General features: G+C 52.0%; 3 protein-coding genes; all 3 read left to right on the top strand.

Moving 5' to 3' along the window:
• Positions 1-1,088: 1,088 nt before the first annotated feature.
• On the top strand, positions 1,089-13,310 carry FFUJ_07364 (uncharacterized protein; the record flags this gene model as incomplete). XM_023577608.1 has 4 exons in its annotated part: positions 1,089-1,239; positions 1,303-1,643; positions 1,698-11,460; positions 11,554-13,310. 4 exons carry the CDS (start codon positions 1,089-1,091, stop codon positions 13,308-13,310), a joined length of 12,012 nt encoding a protein of 4,003 aa, XP_023430654.1.
• A 645-nt stretch (positions 13,311-13,955) lies between these two features.
• Positions 13,956-15,758, top strand: FFUJ_07365 (uncharacterized protein; the record flags this gene model as incomplete). Its single annotated transcript, XM_023577609.1, has 1 exon — positions 13,956-15,758. One exon carries the CDS (start codon positions 13,956-13,958, stop codon positions 15,756-15,758), a length of 1,803 nt encoding a protein of 600 aa, XP_023431432.1.
• An 805-nt stretch (positions 15,759-16,563) lies between these two features.
• Positions 16,564-17,249, top strand: FFUJ_07366 (probable ribosomal protein L22; the record flags this gene model as incomplete). XM_023577610.1 has 4 exons in its annotated part: positions 16,564-16,578; positions 16,689-16,724; positions 16,863-17,059; positions 17,123-17,249. 4 exons carry the CDS (start codon positions 16,564-16,566, stop codon positions 17,247-17,249), a joined length of 375 nt encoding a protein of 124 aa, XP_023431433.1.
• Between the last annotated feature and the right edge of the window lie 83 nt (positions 17,250-17,332).

Below are 17,332 nucleotides of genomic sequence, written 5' to 3' on the forward strand. Positions count from 1 at the left end.
GATGGCGGGTCCGGACAACCTTCGATATTGAAACCGGTCCAGACGACTTTGTAGCTGACGGTGGATGACAACGGGCTCTGAAGGCTCTGATATCCGCCATGCTACCAGGCAGGGCAGGTTGACCAGTGTTGCACAAAGCTGGTCTGCTAGTTATTGCCCAATTGCTATCTTGCCTGCTTGCCTGGCACGCATCGCATCGCATCATGATTGTCTGTCACTCGTGCCGCTTGGCTCAAGGGTGCTCGATTGTCATGCTGGCAGCGGCCCGTCCATGCAGGTCCGTACTGATTCTGCTATCCGAGCCTGGGTACAGTACCTTATTATTGGGCCGCGATAGGCCTCATCTACACTTGGTCAAGTAGGTCAAATCAATGCATCATTGTTCTGTTCAACCTCGTCGAGTCCTCTGATGGCCCGCCCCGTTAGGCCCGCCTTACTGTACCGATATTCACATCCATGGAACCCAACCTACGTTGCCCAACCGCCCCAGCGACGTGGCGCCAGCCAGCGCTGGCTCTGCATGGGCCAATTGCGCATGGGCACGATGCAGCAGTCGCTGTAATCCTTGGGGTTTGGGCGCCTGTGGCCCATCGCAAGCAGGGGACTGGGCAATCAGACTGGGTTTTTTCAGGCCTGCATGCTTTTTTCTCCAGCAGTCCTGCCTTGAGAGAAATGGACCCATCCATCGTTCGCCTCAAGAATACCTCTCGTGAATGACCTCTCCGGACCTCCCACCCGTTCGCCCGTTATGATCCGAGGCTTGCATTTCGCAAATCAAAGTTACTGAGCTCACAACCCTTCTGTTTTCTGGCGCCGTCCAATAGACGTATCTGCCATAATTGTTTTTCTGTTGCTGAGCTGTCGCGCCCTGCAGTGCGCCGCATGATACCCCCCCGACCCATACTTCCTAGGTAGGTAGGAGGCTTAACAACTTCAGGGCCTCGAGAGATCTAATACTTGTTGGCATTACTGTAGCTACCCGATCGCCTGACTGGCGTGCTGCAAGAAGCAAGATAATAGAGTTGCTCCCCGGATTTTTGTCATTGAGATCTTTTCGTGATGTCAGGTGCGGACAAGGTAGAGAAAGTATGAGTTACGGCTACGGCTACAACTATTACCCTGGTAGTAGGACACAAATTGATTGGGGGCATGTACAGTTCTCCGATTTCTCAAATGTCCAATACTCCAGACCCGAATTTTCAGATGCGGAGGATGATCCTGGAAAGGATGAATATGAAGGTGAGTTGGGCTTATTGCTAATCGTCTTCTTTCCTTGACCCTTCTTTACTAAACGACCTATAGGTGGATACACACAACAATCACTAATGAGAGTGCCTACAGCACCTACACCATCACAGCCACTTTCAAAGAAAGACAAGAAGAAGTTGAAAAAGCAAAAAGAGAAGGCCGCTGCAGAAGCTGCCTTTGTGCCACCTCCAGCACCAGACCCTCCAGCAGCTCCAACAGCCCCAGCTCCAGCGCCAACTCCAGCAGATGATGAATCCCCAGCAGCCACAACGTCCGGCAAGAAGAAGAGCAAGAAGAGCAAGAAGAAGGAAAAGGAGTCCAAGTCTCTTCCAGTTCCTCCTCCTGTGCCAGTTCCCCCACCTCCAACTGTCGAGGAGAGCAAGGAGGCGGGGAAGGTAGAGGAGGAAGCAAAGGAGGAGACTGAAGGACCTGAATTGACTGGAACACAGGACACGGCCAATAACGAAGACTCACCAGCTGTAGGACAAGAGGTTACCGAGACAGAGACAACATCAGAAGATATGGCGTCGAAGAAGAACGAGGAGAAGGAGGAGGCACCCAAGGACACTGACGGCAAAGAAACACCCAAGGAACAAACATCCCCTGAGGAGGCATCCCAACGGGAGGACCCTCCTTCGACCGAAATATCAGCTGCTGAGGCTGAAGAGACACCCGTCAAAGAGGAAGCTCCAGCCCAAGAAGGCGCACTCAAGGACGAGGGAGAGGCGCCCCATCCAGAAGGCCCCTCAGACGATACGCCAAATGATGAACCGGCAAGCGAAGAAGGCATTTCGAGTGAGAAGTCCGCAGTTGATACCCCCGAGCCCAAAAACCCTGCGATTGATACACCAGGGGATGATGCTCCTACGGCAGGCGAAGTATTAGTCAAAGAAGATGCACATACTCCAGAGGAAGCTTCCGAAGAGCCCGCACTAGCAGAGAAGGCTACAGAAGACTCGCCTGTAACGGAACCCCCCAAGGAAGATTTTCTGGCGACTGAGGAAACGCCTTCCACAGAGGAGGCTCCTACCGGTGAAGAGTCTCCAGCTAAGGACCAAACTTCAGTTGAGCCAGAAACATCCGGGACGTCGGAGAAGGATGGCGATGGTGATGACAAGCTTACAGCTGCCGTCGAAATAAAGCCTCTGAATAAAAGTCAGAAGAAGAAGAAGAGAGAGAAGGAAAAGAAAGAGAAAGAGAGAGAGGAGAAGAAGAAGGCAGCTGCAAAAGCCGAAAAATCTCATCATCACAAGTCCAGGCACTCACATTCATCGAAAGACGCGAACAATTCCAAGGACGATACGCCTGACTCACCAAAAACCACAGAGGATGAACAAGGGAAGAAAAGCAGCACAGCTGATCCGGCCGAGAAGAACAACGACGCTGAACTTGGAATTGATTCCAAACTTGCTGATGAGACCCCCTCCTCCCTAGAACAGGTGGCACTGGTTCAAGGAGCGAAGTTCGGAGAGGAGCCTGAGCCTTCTGGGGATGCGAAGACCGCAGAAGAGGTTGCACCATCAGAAGAAGTGAAGCCTAAAGGTGAAGCTCCAGCGGAGGATTCGAACCCTAAAGAAGAAACACAAGTCAGTGAGCCAACACCAATAGAAGAAACCTCGACAGCAGAAGCGAAGTCTGCAGAAGAGGCCCCCCCCACGGAGGAAGTAAAACCTCGAGATGAAGCTTCAGTGGAAGATCCAAAACCAACAGAGGAGATCTCAACAGAAGAAGCCAAGTCTGCAGAAGAAGCTCCTGTGGAAGATCTAAAACCTAAAGAGGACACCTCAACAGAAGAGGTGACGGTTGCGGAAGAAGTCAAGTCTGCAGAGGAAGAAGTAAATCTTGTAGTCGGAGGTTCAGACGAAGAACCAAAGCTCACGGAAGAGATCCAAGCAGAAGAAGCGAACCCTGAGCAGAACTCAAAGCACACCGATGAGAGCCCGACAGGAGAAAAAGTTGCGGAATCCGAAATAGAACATGGACCTGCAGAAGACACACCCTCCTCTTCCGAAGATCTGGCACCTGCTAAAGAATCAACAACTGAAGGAGACTCAAAGCCTGAAGCAAGCGAAATTCCAGCAGAGAACCAAGCCTTGCAACCCGAGGTTGAAGCCCAGCCTGCAAACGAGACATCATCTTCGCTTCCGCTTCCGCCCTCAGATTCTGAGATAAATCGCACAGGGGAAGCTTCAGCCGAAGAGGAGGGACCAGATCCAGGTCCTACTCCTGCGCTGCCTACGGAAGAGACTGCCCCTGAAGCTGCCAGCGCTGACGAGGATGGTAAGCCTGTAGAAGCAGCTGAGACCTCTGGGACAATGAACGATTCTAGTGAACACAACGCTATAGAGGGGAATGAAGATGCCACTTCCGTAGCAGCTTTGGAATCCGATGCTTCCGCTGGAGATGAAGCTGTAGTTGCTGCAACGAAACCGACCGCCGAATCAGAAGACGATTTGAAACCAGGAGACACAAACCCTGTAGAAGCAGGAGTCGATGCTGCAGTGAAAGAAACACCAGCTGGAGATCCAGTAGCCCAAATGGCGAGCGAGGCTGTTGCGGGTGAGAAGGACGAGTCTATTCCCGAGGAAACACTATCGCCGGAGAACGCTGGAGATAACGAGGAGCCTGTCAAGTCAGATGAAATAGCGCCTGGCGACAAGGAAGGCACCGATATAACAACAGCTATTGATGTTGATGATAAGCCTGTTGAAACGGAAGTTCCAGTGGTTCCTGTTGATACGGAGAAGTCCTCTGACGGAAATGACTCGTCTCCTGAGACGGAAGTTGCCTTGCCGAATGACAAGGAAACTCCAATACCAGAAGACAAGCCTCGTGAAGAGGACCAAGTGACTGATGCCAAACCATCTGAAGTACTTGGGCTAGAAGCAGAAATCACTCAGGATGAACCGCCCAAGGAGGAAATATCCAAAGAAGAAGCCTCTAAGGCAACAAAGCCGACAGAAGATGCAGCAGCTGTTGAAGACACAACTACCACGGCCGCGAAGAAGAAAAAGAAGAAGAAAGGCGGGAAGAGTGGCGTCGCAACACCCCAGCCGGAGCCGGAGCCGGAGCCTGCTGTTGAGTCTGCTGCCGCCAAAGCTGACTCCGTTGAAGCAGAAGTCGGATCTTCGAATGACCCTGTGACTGAGGAGGATGTAAATCCTGTGTCGTCTACAGAGCCTGGGTTCGACAGTGTTACTGAGCCTGAAACTGTCAGCAAAGCTGAAGTTGAATCCCCCATCCAACCTCATGAAATTCCTCCTGAGACCAAGACTGAACCCAAAGCCTCTCCAGAAGACTCACGTGAGCTTATGGTTGCCGACGATCAAGAGGCAAATCATGAAACTATCGAGGCAGAAGGCAGCGGCGAAACCGAGATTGTGAAGCCGGCGGATTCTGGAGAGGAAACGGCCAATGAGGCTGAGGCAACTGTCGTTGCAACCACAACAGAATCTACAGGAAAGAGTGAGGAGGCTATTGATACGACCGAGAAAGCTGGAAGTGATGTAGAAAACGGCTCCATGATCTTGCCTGAAGCTGAAGATGCCTCTACAAAGGAGGAACCACAAAAAGCCGAGCTTGATGCTGAGCCCACAAAAGACGCACCTACAGACGATCCCAGCAATAGAGAACTCGACGGTTCAGACACAGAGAGCAAGAATAGTAAACCGACCGAAACCAGCTCGATTGATGATGAATCGAAGCCTGAAACTGTGCCTATTGCCGAAACCACGCCAGCCGAAGCTTCTCAAGACGAAAACTCTGACAAACCTGAGAGCGGTGAGCCAGTTGCTGTTGATCTCACGACGGGCCGAGCTGAAGTGACACCAGAAAACGGAAGCTCCAGTGATGATATTCCGGATAGGAAATTGGATCCAGCTGAGTCCAAGGCTAGCGAGATTGGGGAGACCCAGGAAGAGTCATCGAAGCCACGGGAAGAAGGGCACGAACAACCTGATGCTACTACAGAAGATCCAGAAGATCCAGAAGAGGCTGCAGAACCCGCATCAACTGTCAGTCCTGATACGAATGCCGTAGTAAAGGACGTTGAGCCTGAAGATGCAGTTACGGAGGCGAAGGGCGACAGCTCGGCGGAAAAGAGCGAGCCTGAAGCTGCGTCTAAGGAAGCAGACAACAGTGCTAATCTTCCCGAAGTGACAACGCAGCCACCTGAGGATGGCATGGATACGAAAAGTGACTTGATTGCCGAACCCGTTGTGCAAGAGCCAGCACCAGTCGAAATGGACAAGCCAGTGGTGACTGAAGGAGAAGTTATTGAACCCCTACCCACAGAGCCGGAGGATGAATCTCCTGTTCTAGACACCTCTACCAAGGAAGCCGATGAACCGGACACTCCCACTGGTGATGCGACTGAACCACTGTCAGAAGAGAAACCAACAGATGATACTGAAAAGGAATCGTCCGATGTAGTCGCTGAGAAAGCGCCAAAGACAGCGGATGAAACGATTGAAGTGCCTGAGGTCAATGCAGAAACTCTAGGAGAAAAGTCAGAAGAGCTGAGTCCCCAAGAGGGAAATACTTCTGAGGCTGCTTCAGATAGACCTCCCGAATTAGAGACGCCCAACGAAACCGACGCCAAGGGAGATCCCGAGGAAAATCACAAGGATCCTAGCGCTCCTAGCATGTCCGATTTTGATGAGGCGAAGGCTGAAGTCAACATTGAGGACGGCGAAACCCGGAGCCTTGAGGCAGAGATTACTCCAAAGGAAGATGTCGACGAAGTCACACAAGAGATATCCACAAGTGGTACTGAAGCTACTAAAGAGGCGGAGGGCATCAGCGAAAGTATACCCAACGAAAACGAAAACGAGACTCGAATACCAGCAACCCCAGCAGAAGACGACACGACATCAGTCGAAAACACTTCGATCTCCAAGGAAGAGCCATCAGCATCTGAAAACCCGGTTCCTGAAGAGAAGACCGACCCGGTTGAAGAGATATCAAGTACAAACGAGAAGGTGGAGAATGAATCAACGCCCTCCGTCGGCAACCCAGACCAAGATGAATTTGCCTCGAACGACAAAGAACAGGATGTGCTACAACCTTCACAACATGCAGTTGATGATACCAGTGTCTCCGGGAACGATCCTAAGGAGGTCACAGTTGCAGCTGGTGAGACAGGAACAACAGATGAGACTGTGCCAAATCGACTAGAAGAAGGAGAAGACAGGACCTCTGAAGAAACACCAGCTGTAGAAACACTTGCAAACGGCAACGGAACAGAGGGGGCCTCTGAAGCTTCTGACAAGAAGGAAGCGGAAGCGGAAGCAGGAACAGAAACAGAAACAGGGCATGAGGCGCTTGAGCCGGTCGGAGTGGAGAACAACGCAACAATTGAGGGAGAACAGCCTGTGGAGGCAACTGAAGCTGCTGTTGGTCATAATGACAAGGACAACTCCTCAGATACTGCAGCCGATCTACCGAATGAGGCACCTGACGATAAGCCGGTGGAACCAGCGATGGATGCAGTTACTCAAATCTCTGAAGAGGAACCAGGAGTAAGCGCCCCGGAGGCTGAAGACGGAACCAAGGAGGAAACCAATCATGCTGGGGATGTGTCAGCTGTAGACACCCTTACTGCTGACGACAAACCAGTGGAAGCTGCCGAAGCAATCGACAATGAAATTTTAGACGACAAGTCAGAAGAAAAAGCTGACCTCTCGGATACCAAGTTGGCCGCAGAAGTATCTACTGGTGACGAACCCAAGGAAGAAGAGCCCCCTAAGGAGATGCCAGCGGAGGAGCCTACTGCCGTTGTTGAATCTCGAGAAGCCGAGCCAGTTACAGAATCTTCTTCCCGGGAGAGTAAGGCAGAGGCGGAAGCAGGGACGGAGGGTGAGATCAAGCCAGCCGAGGAGAAAGCAGTACCTGAAGATCAACGGGCCGAGGAGGCCCTGGCAGCTCCTGACGAGCCAGAGAAAGTCTCTGAAACCGCTGACAGCAAACCAGAGGAAGAGGCCACGCCTGTCGAGGACAAGCAACTTGAAGACCCCTCAGCCCTTGAAGAAAAGCCTGACCAAGATGGCAAAACAGCAGAAGAACATCCCGCAGCCGCAGCCGCAAATGCGCAGGAAGACACCAACCAGATTACCGACGGCGGAACTGTCGAAGAGCCTCCCAAGCCAGAGGATACAGCTGCGCCAGAGGCGATAACGGCCCAAGAACAAATACCTGCAGCAACCGGGGATGCAGTTTCAAGTGATAGCAAGCCAGCTGACGACTCCAAGGTCTCTCAGGATGAGATGCAACCGGAAACACAAGAGCCTCTTGCACTAGAGGAGGAAGCTAGGGCTGCTGAAGAAGTGACTCCGGAAACCGAAGACGTCACGGTCAAATCACCAGACGAGCCTATTGATGAGCCTCCTGCCGAAGCAGAGAAGAAGGGACAACAGCCAGTCAAGGACACAGACGAGGTAGAGGCCAAGGCTAAGGAAGATGAAGAAAGCAAAGACACCCTTGGACCAATTCCAAGTAACAAGAGACAGGCTAAAAAAGGTGAGGAACATGGTTCATTACACGATACCCCTATTGATTTTGCACAACACTTGGGAATTTTCACAGAGTTGAATGAAGAGGGGGGCAATGGCGTTTTGGATTTTGATTCAGACGATATCCAGCACCATCAAGGGATTCCACACAGCGAGGAAAATACAGCACTCGAAACAGTCGCTCACCACCCCGGCCAGCTACTGGTAGCTGTAGCACCGGGCGACCAGAATGACCAAACTCTTGCAGAAACCACGATGCCAGGGCCACAAGAGCCTAGCTCGGGCGAAAAAAGGAGCAATGCAGCAGCGGAAGATAACTCCACACCCCTAGAATCGAAGGCCGAGATTCTAGATGATGTCCAAGAGAAGTCGATCTCAGGACATGGATATGTGCCTCAACCAGGTCTGACGTCTCTGTCTATGCCTATTGACCTGGACGCTACCGATGATACCGGTCTGGCCGCGAGTTCCCCAGCCACCGAAGCCCATGACAGCACTAAAATCTCCGCACCATATGCTCCACACGAACAGGGTCATTCAGACCAATCACAGAGCGCCGTACAGGGATTTGCTACTGAAGGACCTGTAAATATCAGCCTCCATGACCCAGTTTCGATTGCCGAGCCCCAGCCTCAGCAGTCTGGGACTGAGAGCGAGACGCATGTCGACGAACCACACCCAAAGCCAGCCCAGGACGTTCATGATGAAAATGAGAAATCTAGGAGAATGGAAACAGACCTGCCATCCGTAGTTGCACGCAGCACATCTTCAACCCCGGCAGCTTCGGTAATCTTTGATGAGGATTCAGAAACTCCTGTGCCATTACTCACCGCCGCCGATGAACCTCTCGATGCTCAAGACCTTGCCAGCCTCGTCGAAGCAGAAAGCGATAAATCATCGCCGGGGCTGCTACAATCAGTCCCTACGCCAGAACCACCCTCTCATGCGCCCAAAATTCTGGAAACTGACTTTGACAACGTGTTGCAAACGTCACGAGAGTTGACCCAAGACACGGCTATGCGGCGTGCGGAGCCAGGAGAGCAAGAGGAAGAAGAATCAGATGTTTCAGAGGCTGAATCAGTGGGCGGCGATGTTTCGAATTTGGAGGAACAAATTCAAAAACTTGCAACTCCAAGTCACGTCCAAGAATTAGAGCCATCAGAGCTAACCAAGCCCACCGAAGCTCAAGAAAATGCCATAATCTTGGGCGATGCCACACAGCCCAGCAAACGTGGCCTGACGGAAGATACAGCCATTGGAGAGCTTGAAGATTCTGATTCTATCTCACGCGCCAGTTCACCAGATGAAGTTATTGGTTTCGAGTTCGGACCTGGAGATCGGCCATCTGCTTCCACGGACGCTCAGCCTGTTGATATTTCTCAGAGAGCCATAGCTTCAGACGAAGATTCAGATGATGAAGGCAGTAACCTCGATGAACGGAGTGTTGCTTTCAGACCCAAATCAATCGACCAGGCGATCTCGCTAGATTGTCACCATGATCGACAAGTTCAGGCTGAGCCGGTTTCTCCCGGGCTAGATGTGTCGGCTGCTGCTTTGCACTCGGAATCAATCAAATTGGAAGACGCTGCCAAAGAGACCAGTGATCTTGACGACTCCGGTTCCGAGGATGACTCAGATGATGATGATTCTCAAGCCAGCCGTAAATCGGAACCTCAGTCAGCAACTGTTATTAGTTTGCCGGGTGAATCCGTTCGGGAACTGAACGAGTCCGCTATCGAAAGACAGCCAATTCCACCAGTTTTGGTTTCATCCAATCTCATCGGGGATGATGTCTCTGATTCTGACGAAAATGATCCCGAACCAGAGCACGACTCACCGAGCTTGAGGGCCCATGGTCCCAGAGAGGACCTACTTGTGGGAACACATGCGCTTGCTCTTGGTGATGATGACGAGGGCGAGGACACGAATGATGATGACGAGTCTGATGTAGACCAAACTCATATCGTCCATAAAGTCAACTCGCCAGAACTGGAACCAAACTCTGTGTTGCAAACCACTGGTGCTCGACGTGGCTCGCCTTTTAATGATGATGAACCATCCGAGCCGCTTGAACCTACAGATCTAAACCTTGCAGTCGTTGATGAGCAGCCCAAAGCCTGTCCAGATCGCGCAATAGACCAATCTGAGGAGCTGGACCCTTCTGATTCTACTTCATCACTATCGACGGCTACAGATATTAAAAAAAGAGTGGTTTCTTCTGCTCAGCACAGCTCTCCACACCATGGTCTTCCGCACCCGGAACCTGAGACCGCCATTCCAGAGCTAGCTATTACTGCCCAAAGTGAGGCATCGTCTGGAGCCAAATCATCTGTCAATCTCTCCACGTCCTCTTCACCTGGGTCTGTGGATGAGGAGCAGCTCGATAGTACCGCACTCCCGCATAGACCGCTTGAACACTCTGATGCGGACAGCGAATCCGAGGTAGAAGGGACAGAGAACGAAGCCAAAACTGAACCACCGTCCTTACCACAGATAGTGTCCAGCAAAGACGATTCCCATTTTGCTACTGGTGATGAACAGAAACACCGCGGAATATCTACTGCTGTTGTATCTGCCATCCAGCCAAACCACGGCTATCTTGACTCCGAGAAGATGTTAGAGACTCCTACTACAGCCCCAAATCGTGGGCTTCAGGATAAGCACGAATCCTTGGGAAGAGTGTTGGGTGTCGAGCTGCCAGCCGCTTCTGACAATGAACTTCAAATCGAAAGTAGATCTGTCACCAGTTCCAAAGATGACGAAATAGATCGACAGGCGACTGCGACAGCTGCCACTGATGACGAGAGTGACGATGACCTACCTGTCTCTAGAGGAATCTCCCCCATTGGCATCGACAGAATCTCTGCACCGCACCAGCCTGAAGCAGAAACAAATCAAGACAAGAATGCTAGAGTGGATGGCACTGATATTGAAGTAATGCCGCCACAAGAGACCGGAACTATCGGGACTCGAAGCACCACTCCTGAAATTCCTGAGTGGCCTGATGATAAACTTGAGGGCGATCGACCAGTGCACGGTACTGAGTCTCAGAGGCGGCCGGCTCTCAGTTATGCAACTTCATCAGGGGCAAGGAGGGCAGTTGAAGATGAATTCAGGGCTTTGAGCGAGAGAAGTCAAGATGAAGAGCCAAACCATGACCATACGATATTCGCTGGTCTTCGAGACCAACGTTTGCCATCAGCGGAGGGCCCCAATCAAGACTTGTCTGACCACATGTTGCACGAAGTCAAGACTCCTGATACGGATGACACTCAAGGTTCTGAGCCAAAGCCCGTGCAAGCCGCCGAGGTGAAGCCTCTCGAACTCGTCCGACCTGAACACATGGCTGTCAAGGTTGTTGATATCCCTTCGCGTGATAAAGGCAAAGCAGTTGCTACTATACCAGAGAGTCCAAAGAGGTCTAGCTCTACTTCACGATCGACGCGTCTGTCCCGCACGGAGCCGCCTCGGACATTCCTGACACAACAGCAGCGGCCACGAAGATCGCTTAGGGTTCGTCCCGTGACAGAAGTTTACACCAAGGATCCCATCTTCATCCCTGCCGCGAGCCGCCCAGTAGACACCAAGCCTATTCAGCGGTCTCAGCCTCCTCTTGCTGAAAGCGAGCCGGCCAAGGTGCCAGTTCGTCTACCGCCAGCGCATCGATCCTTGGAGTTGCACGGCGATCCTTCAACGATGGCAGGTCGGAGTGAAATGGCCCCCCGACCTCGTTCTTTTCGGGCCGAAGGCAAGTCGTCCACGGGCCATGTGAGGCACGATCTCAGGCATCCTGCAGTCACGATTGAAGAGGGGCTTCGAGATGCTGCATATCCAGCTGCCCCCTCAGCTGGCTCCACTGTTGAGACTGAAGTCCAGAGATCGTCGAGTCCTGGCATCGTGATTCCAGATGCAGATATGATTGATCTACAGCGAGCCCGTACCTTAAGGCGTACACGAAAGACCTCAATTCGACGTGCTGAGGATACGCTGGCCGCCGCTGTGGTCATATATGCAACTGCAGAGGCCCTCAGTCCTCCCGGCAGCCCCTCGCCTTTCACTTACCACAGAAATGGAGGACTTCCTAACCTGGAGCATCAAATGGATGCAGAGCCCAATGATTACAATTTTCCAGCTGTTTCTCCTTCTTTGAGGAGCTTTGATGATGATATCGAAGAACTTCACAAGTCTAATGCTGACTTGTTTGCAGACGATAGGAGCAGAGAATCTGACTCGTCGCGAAGCGATAGAGACAGAGATAGACATCGCAGGCGCCGGCATTCTCATCACTCGAATCGCTCAGGCGGAAGCCGTGGTGAGGAGGATAGGGAGCGCAGATACCGTGGCGACGACGAGAGGCGAGCTCATCGACCTCGAGAGGAAGACGAGGGCCGCCATCGCCGACTGTCTCACCGCGAAGGCGAGTCTCGATATCGACGCCATCGTGAAGAAGATGAAACGCAAGCTCGCGACTCACGTGGTGAGGCTGATGCTAGACCCAGGAGCTCTCGCGGTCCCGAAGAGCCAAGAACCAGAGGTTATCGCCGAGACGAGGACTCACGGCCACGTGAATCTCGGAGAGCCGAAGAACCAGCTTCACGTGCCCCGCCCCAGGAGGATGAGGGCCGAGAGCGCAGACGACGATCATCTGGTACTCATCCTTATCGACGCCATCGATCCGATACGGTCGAATCGGGTCCTCCAGGCACCCCACCTAGAACACCACGACGAGACAGTGGTTTTTCTGCCGACAATAGTTCTGGAAGCTCTGGCCGCAAACGTCGGACCCCTGAGGAACAAGCTGCCCACGACAAACGCAAAGCAGAAAGGGCAGAACGGCGAGCACGAGAGGAAGCTAGCACAAGGCGTGAACCTTCAGGATATCGAGAGGAAAAGGAGAGCAAGGGTAAAGAGCCTGTTCGTGAACAAGAACCAAAACCAGAACCAGAACCAGAACCAGAGCCTCAGCCGTTGCATGAGCCTGAGCCGGATCGACGACATCGCCGCTCGCGCCGGCATAGCCATTCCGAGAGACCTCGATATGAAGAGCCTAGGGAACGTCCTCGAGAGGAACCCATCCCGCCCGCTCCCGTGCCTGAAAAGAAGTTCTTTGCCGTCAAGAACTCGGAGGGTATCCTGGGCAGTACCACACCGCCACGTGAGGAGCCTGTGATCGCCGAACCTGTCAGGGATCGAACGAGGGAGGCCCCGCTGGAGGACTCACCTAAACGGCCCTCGGCACGTCATAGGCGCACTCGCCCTTCTACCGATGAACCCCGTCCTCGGTCCTCGCGCCGCCCTCGTGAGGAACCTACCCCTGAGCCAACTCGAGACAGGGACAGGGAACGGGAGAGAAACGGGGAGAAGAGTAAGACGAGAGATAGGGACAGAGACAGAGAACAGGAGCCTCGACCTGTCAAGCACGTCAGGATGGACACCGAGGACTCTCGACGCAAAGCACGCCACGAAGAACGACGGAGAGCGCAGATGAGGGAGGAAGATAAGAAGCCATCGGGCATCAAAGGTGCATTCAAGAAGCTGTTTAGCAAGTCTTGAACAGCCAAGAACGAGAGAAGGGACAGATTGCCTTCATTTCGGGCTTTGTAGTGTGATGATATTCTTTACGTATATATGTGACGACAAGGGAGGTTTCTGTTGAGTTTGTTGACATGACGATATGATTTCTCTGGAAGCACGAAAGACTTGTTTTCTCACGCCATAATTGCCATATAGATTGACGACAATTTATGATTCATTTTACTTGAAAAGAGATATGTGCTCGTCATCGGAGTGCTGTTTCTGCTGCCTCTTTTCAGATGGCTTTACGGAATTGAGAGAACCTTGGCTGCAATGTAGCCCAGGTGGACTTGTTTAAAGCCATTCCGTGGCTGTATTGGCAACGCACTCGGGGAATTATTGGAATTGGGTTTGCTTGGCAGATGTTTAAGTGGTTCGACTATACCCCTCACCAGTTGAGTGAGCGGATCACGATGCTGATTTCAGCACTGAGGAGTAGAATCCGTGGCGGAGTGCTTCAGACGCTCTGTAAAAGGGGCTTTTGATTCAAAAACTCTCTGTCGAAGTTTGTCGAAAAGAGAATCCCCTTCCGGTCTATATAAGATGCACCTGGTCTTGTCGCTGGGTCTGGCTAGCCCTTTCACCTGATCAACCCAACTTGCCAGATCAATCTTTGCTTTGGAGATGCGTCCTGATCTCATTCTTCTCGTGGGCTTCGCTGGGCCATCAGCAGCAGTTCCCATCCTGGACAGCTACATCAGCTTCCGTAAGTCATGGGCATCTGCTTCTACCAGACTGAACAGCGTAATCGCTGAAATACCCACCATTTATCCTGGTAAAGGGACCGTCCCTCCTGGAGCAGCAGCCTCCACCACCGGCACCGCTGCTGTGCCGGATGCTTGCTCCTGTGACACCTGCTCCTGTGGCAATAAGGCGTCCGCGACCTCGACAGCCTCAGTCGGATTGGTCACTTCAGGATCAACACCAGCACCACCAGCACCACCAGCTGTAGTCACTACAACTTCTACTCTCACCACTTCTGCTACGCCCTCTTCTGGCGAAGTCGAGAGTGGCAGCACCTCTGTCTCAGCGGCTTCTTCGACTGTCAACCTACGCGCAACGACAACAACCACAACCGTTACGATGACCAGGCCAGCTTCAACCGCTGCAGCCGATCCTGCCTTCACCACTAAAGGCTCTCATCACCACCAGGCCCATACTTCTGATGGTGAAGCACACAGGTCCGAACATGGTTGGGACTCTCTCGATCGTGAAGTTAGCTCCACTAAAAAGTCTAGGCTGCTCCGTCGCCACAAAGACGAGAAGGATAAAGACTTGCTTCTGAAGGACAAAGAAATGGAAGTGCGGTACCTCGAGGAACAAAGTAAGAGGTTGTGGAAAGCGGCACATGACTGGGGAAAAGTTCTTGAGCAGTACGCCACAGATTTACGAAAGACAAACGACCTGGCGAACTGCCACATGGTAACGGAAGAGGGCGCGAAGGCAGGGGAGGTCATTGGCGAGAAGCGGATTGTTCTAAAACGTATCAAGTCGGTGAGCGATCGAGCTCATCGTTATGCACGCATACAAGAAAAATGGTTGCTTGACGCCAAGAAGGAGCTTTCCCAGTGGAAAAAGGCGGCGAGAGAGGTACAGGGCTTGAGCCATGAAGAAATTCTTCGCAAAGAGGATTTTAGGAAGCATGCTTCAAGCCACAACCCTGAGAAGCGCTCAGAAGCCAAAGATGCCGGGGAGCAGAACAAGCAGAAGCAGAAGCAGGAGAAGGAGAAGCAGAAGGAGAAGGGGGACAAACACAAAGACGAAAAGTGTCACGACAAGGAAGAGAAGAAGACCGACGCTACCAAAGAAGAGACTACTGAGAAATCCGACCTTGAGAAGTACGAAGACGCTCTCTATGGAAAGATTGGAGAACAGATCAAGGAGAAAATCGGGAATGATAAGAGCAAAGGTCGCCATTCTCCTATTGAGAAGGGAGAAAAGCCCGCTTTCGTGATCACTAAAGAGTTCAAGGTCTACAAGTGCGACGACGAAAAGGGCTGCAAGGAGGACTTTGGATCACTAGAGGAACTGGTCAAGAACGAGGACAAGGACGCGGAGAAGGAGAAGGAGAAGGGCGAAGATAATAAAGTCGAAAAGGAAGAAGAGAAGGATTGGTATGAAGAAGAAGGCGATCCTCCGATGCTTGCAGATGGTGACGAGGCTGGGCAGCTGCAGCGTCTTCAGGAGCTCTACATGCAATGGCGTGGCATGCTCGTCGAGGCTATTCGCAAGGATCTCGACCCGATCCTCAAGAACGATGAGTTCCCGGAGGACACCCAGACGGCAGCGCAGCATATGGAAGGGGATGAAAAGGTACAGCGCAAGCGATTGAGTCATATCTACATGAGCTATCGCTACATGCTTCTTGACAAGTTCACCAAGCTGCTCGATCCTATTCTCCACGCCAAAAACCAAAAGACCGACTGAGCGCGTCAGGTCAGGTCAGGTCAGGTCAGCATCCGTATTAACTGCCATGAACTTGGATCTGTTTTGTTTAAAGGGGGACTTGATTGTGGTTGACAAGAGTTGGACAGTCCTCGGATAGTCAGTCTAACTACTAAGGTAGGTACCTACACTGGTTTCACAGCCAATCGCAGGCTGTGTATGCCTTAGTAGGTACCTAAGAGCCTAAGTACTCAGCCTAGGTAGTCCATAATGATCAAGTATCTAGTTATCTTGCTTCAGCTCTTGACTGATTTCAAATCTATCATGCAAAGAAGACGTATGAGACATTTCTGTCAGGTCTTGTTCTGTCTCGCAAGTTCTCTGCCCTGGTTAAAGAAGTCTAAGCGTCATGACAGAACTATAAGCCTAGATAGTTGGGTCATAGATTGGACGTGGTGATGAGTACTTTGGTGTTATGCGGTCGGTCGGCAAGTTGATATACAGACTTTGAACGTGGCAATTTGATTCAGATCAGCCCGAGTGAAAGTTTTTGTTCATTGCCTCAATTCTAGGTAATCAATGAAGCCACCGAGTCTACCTTACCTTACCTGCTGTAGGTAGGTAAGGTAAGTAGTTGGTCTCATGAAAGTCACATGACGCTCCACCCGCACCAAAAATAATCCGAGGAGCCCTAATTTTTGCACCCACACAGAATTACCTTTTGGAGCTGTGGCCTCGAGTTTTACCTTGCTTCTTTCTCCCCTTCAAGCGCAGGATTAGACTTCTTTGCGACAAAAAACACCACAGTCCCTTTTCAGACACAAAAATCCATTCCATTCCACTCGCAATGGCTCCTCAGGCAGTACGTACATGACACCGCTATGCTGTTAGGCCCTCTCCCGCATCGCATCGCATCGCACCGAGGAGAGGAGCCGTATAAGAATGCAGTAGGCTAAGGTCATTTTTCAACAGAAGAAGTCGGGCAAGGCCCAGAAGCAGACCAAGAAGGTACGCGAGATTCAGATCCAGATCGAAATTTAGCACAATGACGACCACTACGAATGCGACTGTGACTGTGACGACGATTTCACACGGCACAGCCACAGCACCCCCACGAGGGACACAATCGCTAACTGATCCCGCCAGTACATCATCGATGCTTCTCAGCCTGCCAGCGACAAGATCTTCGACGTCTCCGCTTTCGAGAAGTTCCTCCAGGACCGTATCAAGGTCGAGGGCCGCACCAACAACCTTGGCGACAACGTTGTTGTCAAGCAGTCCGGTGAGGGCAAGATCGAGATCACCGCTCACAACGAGCTCTCTGGTCGCTACCTTAAGTACCTGTACGTGTCTGAAATGAAGCACGGGGATGCACATCACATCAACAAGATGCTAACTGTGTGCAGGACCAAGAAGTTCCTCAAGAAGCAGCAGCTCCGCGACTGGCTCCGCGTCGTCTCCACCTCCCGAGGTGTCTACGAGCTCAAGTTCTTCAACGTCGTTAACGACGAGGCTGACGAGGACGACGAGTAATCGAATCAATTTGCATTGCATCGGCGCAGGAATGGATTGGAGAATTGGGACAGGGGATAACAAAAAGTTTTAAGGACTCGGCC

This window comes from Fusarium fujikuroi, chromosome FFUJ_chr05, assembly GCF_900079805.1.
Source record: "Fusarium fujikuroi IMI 58289 draft genome, chromosome FFUJ_chr05".
Classification (NCBI taxonomy): domain Eukaryota; kingdom Fungi; phylum Ascomycota; class Sordariomycetes; order Hypocreales; family Nectriaceae; genus Fusarium; species Fusarium fujikuroi.